Here is a 6,274-nt window from a genome sequence, read left to right as displayed (position 1 = left end):
TATGCAGATGACACAACCTTGCTCACCCAAAGTGAACGAGACTTGAAGTACTTACTGTAGAGGATCAAGGGATCTTGATATGGATCACACCTCCACATCAAGAAAACAAAGATCCTCCCACTGGGTCAATAGACAGCATCATGATAGTTGGAGAAAAGGTTGAAGTTGTTAATGATTTCGTCTTACCTGGATCCATAATCAACACCACTGATACCAGCAGTCAGGAAATCAGAAGAGAAGTTGGATTGGAAAAATCTGTTTGTCAATGTTCATTAAAATTAATTTTTAAAAAGAGTAATGATATCAATACAACAAACAATAACAATGATATCAGTCTAAAGACTAAGGTGTGGTCTTCTCAATTGCTTGCTATGCACCTGAAAGCTGAACAATGAATGACTAAGGATGACAAAAGAAGAATCAACACCTTTGAGTTGTAGTACTGGAGAAAAGTACTAAATATCACATGGACAGCCAAGAGAACAAATAGATATGTCCTTGAGAAAAGTGAAACCAAAGTGTTCCTTGGAGGCAAGGATGGTGAAACTCCATCTCACCTACTTTGGACACATTGTCAAGAAAGCCAGTCTGTGGAAAAGGGCATATTTGTAAGGGTAGAGGGTCAGTGCAAAAAAGATGACACTTAATGAGATGAATTGACACAGTGACTGTGGCAATGGGGTCACATGCGTTGGAGATGGTGAGCATGGCACAGGAAAAGGCAGGATTCAAATCTTCTATGGCACATAATAACGAAAACAACCCTTAGGTTGGCAGCACAACTTCTTATTATGTGTTGGAAATCACACTCTCTATGGTGTGAATAAGCAGATCTGTCAAGTTCTGAGTGTTACTGTTGTTAGGTGCTTTCAAGTTGACTACAATAGTAAGGATAATACCACCTATTCTGGGAGAGTTTGAGGCATCAGTGAGGTAACAGAAAAAGTGCTTGCTTTAGTTACTGGACCAGAATAAGCACTCAGATGTTTGTTGGATACTTGGATGGATGAGTTGTTGTTGTCGTCATTGTTGAGTACCATTGAGTCAGAACTGACCCATAGCTGACACTCTGGCTGGTTTTCGGAAGCAGTTAGTCACACAGGAGGAGATTGTCCATTCTTCTCCCATGGAGCATCTGGTTGATTTGAACCACGCATCTTTGTGATTGCAGCACAACATCTTGCCATTAGGCCACCAATTGCATAGATGGATGGGTAAGTGAATGAGTGAGTAAATGGCTCGTTGGAAGGATGTCAAGAGAAATAGAATTTACTCTATAGAAATACTAAACCAATGCTTTCTAGAAGGATTTTATTACATCTGTCAATGGCCTTCGATCTCAAGCACAGATATAACACAGATGAGTAAAAACATACATGACTAGGTTCTTCTCAGCCATGACCTATACTTAAACTCTCTTGTATCCATAACTCATCTCAGCCTGGCAAAGGGCCTAGACTTTCTGCATAAATCACCATGCCATAGTTGAGATCACTGGTAGTTCCTCGAGGTTATCATCTGAGTTTTCAGAGGAGAAATGTAAGGTGAGGCCTTCCTGAAGTGCAGATGCCAGAGGGCTCAGAAGCCTTGATCAATGATGCTTCATTGAAAGACCCAGGTTTTCCCTGAATCCTTGTCACCATTGCAAATAGGGAGATACTCAGGGCACAGCTCGCCTTGCTTCCACTGGAGTCGCACCACTGATACTAATTGTCGTCTTTGATCACTTAGCTTCTCTGAGCTCCATGTTCCCCGTGCTAAGATGAACAAGGAGTGAAATTGTTCCTGCTCTATTTAAACCTTCTAAATTCCTCCAATATCTCTCTTTAAAATATGCAAAACAAAACTTCGGAGGAATATTATGAAATCCCTTCTCCATCTGCCCCTTAAAGTGTCTCCTTGAGCTCTTCTAAAATGCATTATACTTGATGCAATTAAAAATAATGTAATAGGTTCCATAGAATAGCTTGGGGAAGGAATAAACTTGGAATCGAATGTATCTCAATTCCAGGCTGTCTAAGAGAAATTGTGAATGCACAGATGACTAAGATACAATTCTGGCTCCCTAGGGTTAGGGAATGCAGGCAATGAAACTAATAAAATGCAATATCCATAGTAATTCAGGGTTAAAAAAGTTGAATCTTCCCAGCTCTAAAACACTTTCACTTTGCAGGGTGTAATCCAGGAAGGCTGTGCATAGGAGATGATCTAGGTTAGATTTTAAAGAGAAAGAGAAGGCTCTGAGAAGATCACAACACAGCAGAAGTTACAAGGAGAGTAAAAGGAGGGGAAATGGTTCCCACTGAGTTAATTGTGTCTTATGGCAACTCTGTGGGTTTTATTCAAAACAGAACTGTGCTCCACAGGGGTTTTTATGATTGTGGCTTTTCAGAAGGAGATTACCAGGCTTTTCTCCTGCTGTGCCTCTGGTATGTCCCATCAATCTTCATATTAGTAGCCCAGAGCTTAGCCATTCAGTATACTCAAGATGATTAAGTTCAAAAGGACTGTAGCATGGCATGCAAACTAATATATTCCTCCACCCTCCTGAGCACTTAGTATGAGAGAGATACTTGCCTGTGTATTGAGACAGTGTTCTGAGAGAGACAAAAGAATGCTTTTAAGTCACCGTTTTGGAACTGTCAGAGCTGCCTTTATGCCTTCACTGACTGCAGACACTATGCAGGGTATGCACGTCCCAGCAGTGCCTCTGGAAGAGGCTGTGTGAGTCGCTGGGGTACTTAGGGTGCTTTTACAGTGCCATCCAGAGAAACATTTTTTTTTTAAATACGTTCTTCTGGTTCTGACTCAACAGTTTTCAATCACCTTCTGTTTGAGGCAGGTGACACTAGTTTTCATGAACAAGCATGTCATAAAGTTTCCTGTTTAAATAAACATAGGCTTACAAACATGAGTCAATTTAAATTATTTATTAAGTAAACAAGTAGGTAGCACATTGATATGGCAACGTTTGTAAGGCGAGTGACTGTACATGAGTACTTGAAATTTCAGAAACACTGTGTTGTAGCATATGGGTGCTTGCCTCATTCAGAGAACTCTGGGTTGCTAGTAAAGAGAATCATTCAAGCAAACTTAGGCAAACTAAGAGGACGCATCCAGATGAGAGACTCTTAGAAGACCTGAAGCAGGGTATGTAAATGGCAAATGAAACTCAAGAAGGGCTGGGCCTGAGGAGAAGGAGCTGCAGGCCCCAGCAGCACAGCCTCTTCTCCAGGCTCCTGTGGTCTCACTTCTCTCTACACCTCAAATTTTCATCTTCTCTCTAAACAGAGCCACTTTTTTTACTATGTTCATGCAGGTTGCCACTCTCACCTCATCATACAGATAGGCAAGCATATATATACATAGGCATTCAAAGTTGTAGAATTTCTAAGTATTCAGGTAAGTGACCCTGGGAACCTAGAACAGTGCTTCTAGGTTCTTCAGGGTCATAGGTTCTAGGTTCTTGCTGCCTCTTCCCATAACAGATGATCTAATTGGCCCAACTCTGGTCGGATGCCTGCCTCTTATCCATCCACCCTCTGTGGTAGAATTGAGTGACTGATTGCAGGGAGGGAGTCAATCCTCAGGAAAAGGGAGTGTCTGGGATAAGCATCACTGCTCATAATAACTCTGAGAGGTAGCTTTCACCTCATACATAACAACCTAAGAGGTAGGACAGTAAGCTCACAGTCCCACAAAAGGAAGTGAGAAAGTTAACACTTGAACCTGGGACAAGACTTGACTTTAATAAACTGTCTATTTGGTTGCCATTAGTTAGTCTCAACTCACAGCTACCATCCCACATGCACTGATCATTGGGAGGCCGTCATTAAAAACAAGAATCCAGTGCTTGCCCCATACATAGGAGATAAGAGTCGCAACTACTTGGGACAATGGTTGAAATGTAACAAGATTTCTCAGAAAGATCATGGGCTACTCTAAGGTCTGAGGTTGCCTGGTTCACCTTGCTGGGTACATGAGGCTTATTTGTATCCATTTACTGGAGGAGAAGCTGACACCTCTCTTTATCTCAGATTCAAAGTGCCTGACTAGCCCCTTGGGACCTGAACTGCTCTTCTTGCCTCCTGGAGATGAGGTTAGGAGGTGGCTTTCAGGCTCTGCCACGGATCCAGAGCAGATGATGGAAGGACAAACCCAGGTTGCAGAAAATCCTCATTGACTATGGTCTCACTACGTCTGGAGGATAGTCGAAAATTAATGCAGAAAAGTCCTCAAAACAGATGGTGGATCCCCAGTCACCGCCAGTCTGCGCCTACCTGGATCACACAGCTATGCCTGTTTTATTACAGGGACTCGCTGCACTGGCAAAGGAGAGATCACCAAACCCCACTGAATTTCTAGCACCATATCCTTTAAAAAAAAAACAAGGCACAGTTTGAAGACTGAAACTGACTTGTTGGAAAGAACAGGAAACTTGCTTGCTACTCTAGACCTACATGATTAAGAGGCAGCTTAATTGCCATTATCCTCCCCCCCCTTTTGGAAATATATAAAAACCTTCAGGACCATACAACTTCATTCAGGAGTTGTAGGAGAGAACATATTTTTTCCCTTCTTTTGAGTTAATCACAATACTTATACTAATGCGTGTATTCTGTGCAATATTTTTTTTTCTTCAGATTGTCTCTTTGTTTTTAATTGACCTTCAAAATAAATAGTTAAAATGTCATTAAAAAAAAAAAAGAAGAAGGAGACTCAACTAGCTCTTTCGGTTCTAGAGGCCTCACCACAGCATAAGCACTGGCCAGTGAAAGTTCACGGAGACTTTGGCCTTGTGGTGGCCTGGGTGTCCTCATTCTTACTCTGCTGTCATCTCTGCCTGGGTGAGGCTGTCTCTACACCTCTCAGGCCACCAGTGTCCAGGAAGTGCACAAACCACAGGCCAGGTCACAGCAAGATCTCCCTTCTTCCCCATCCCGAGTCAAGTCCTCCATACCCACGGAGAAGAAGGCTTTGGGCCAGTCCAACAACAGTCAGGGACTAATTCTTAAGGGAATTGACAGTCTTCTGGTTGAGTGGCACAACGACCTCAATGCCAGTATCTGTGGTGGCCCGGGAGCATTTCCGGCTGCTGCGCATGCTATACAGCTTCTCGGAGAGGTGCTTGCGGAACTTCTTGGTGAGGAAGCAGTAGATGATGGGATCTAAGACACAGTTGGTGCTCAGGAGACAGAGGGTGATCTGATGGGCATCGTTAATGTGCTGGTGGAAAGCACTGTTCCGGAAGCCCAACTCCGCCAGGACCCAGGGCAGTTGCACTATGTGGTGGGGCACAAAGCAGATAATGAACACGGCCAAAACGGTACAGACCATCCACAGTGCCCGGCGCTTGACCTCAGCATTTCTCTGGACCGGCGCAGGCTGGTTGAGCAGCGTGTGGATGATGAACAGGTTGCAAAAGAAGATGATGAGGAAGACAAGGAAGAAGCTGCACACAATGAAGATGTGGATGACGAGGACTGGCACGCTGCCCCGCTCATAGTGCTCGAAGCAGCGCGTGATGTTCTCTGAACCGTCCTTGCTGGGCACGTTGTTGGTCGAGTCCATGACAAGGAAGTAGGACGCGGCGGCCACAATGGCCACCCAGATAATGAGGGACAGAAGGAGACCGCGTTTGCGCGTGGTGGCCTGCGCAGTTTTGATGGGCCGTGTCACCGCCTGGAAACGGTTGTAAGTGATAACTCCCAGGAAGGCCACAGAGCAGTAGTTGTTGATAAAGAAGAAGCAGCCGGTCACATTGCACAGGAATTTGGGGAGAATCCAGTTGCCCTTGTTATAGTAGTAGATGATCCACAGGGGCAGGGTGACCAAGAAGAGCAGGTCAGCCACAGTGAGATTCACCATGAAGATCTTTATCTCGTTTAACTTCTTGGCAGGGTACAGGCGGGCAAAGACCCACAGGACGTAGCCATTGGCAACGACACCCAGCACGAAGATGATGCTGTACACAATGGGGAAGAGGGTGTAACGGAACTCGGAGTCCACCCGAGGGGTGTTATTTGATTCCATCCTCTGAGCAGGAAGTGGTGGCTGATCCTGTGCCTGGAAAATCATAGAGAAATTGTAGTTAACAAGAGGCAGAGAGGGACTACAATCATCCATCACGCCTAAGAAGCCCATTTTACACATTTTAGAAATGCTAAAATCAGCAGATAGCTTAAAATTGGCAACATTTTCCGGGTAATTGATAGTATCTCTTCATACTACAGAAAATAGTGCTATGCTTTTATAATTTGTGATTATATCTCAG

The 6,274-nt window shown here is 44.0% G+C and overlaps 1 protein-coding gene and 1 pseudogene across 1 annotated transcript; one reads left to right on the top strand and one right to left on the bottom strand.

Annotated features, from left to right (window-relative positions):
- The first annotated feature begins 3,979 nt into the window (after nt 1-3,979).
- On the top strand, nt 3,980-4,410 carry LOC102852861 (annotated as a pseudogene).
- Nucleotides 4,411-5,004: 594 nt separating this feature from the next.
- LOC102866966 (platelet-activating factor receptor-like) lies at nt 5,005-6,033 on the bottom strand. Its single transcript, XM_006883445.1, has one exon. It carries the CDS (start codon nt 6,031-6,033, stop codon nt 5,005-5,007), a length of 1,029 nt encoding a protein of 342 aa, XP_006883507.1.
- Between the last annotated feature and the right edge of the window lie 241 nt (nt 6,034-6,274).

Source organism: Elephantulus edwardii, unplaced genomic scaffold (assembly GCF_000299155.1).
Source record: "Elephantulus edwardii isolate Elephantulus edwardi_28Jun2011 unplaced genomic scaffold, EleEdw1.0 scaffold00028, whole genome shotgun sequence".
Classification (NCBI taxonomy): domain Eukaryota; kingdom Metazoa; phylum Chordata; class Mammalia; order Macroscelidea; family Macroscelididae; genus Elephantulus; species Elephantulus edwardii.
This window is presented reverse-complemented; position numbering and strand designations above follow the sequence as displayed.

What these genes read in the sequence shown, in the direction of transcription:
- LOC102866966 (XM_006883445.1), bottom strand. Translation starts at nt 6,033, where the DNA reads ATGGAATCAAATAACACCCCTCGGGTGGACTCCGAGTTCCGTTACACC.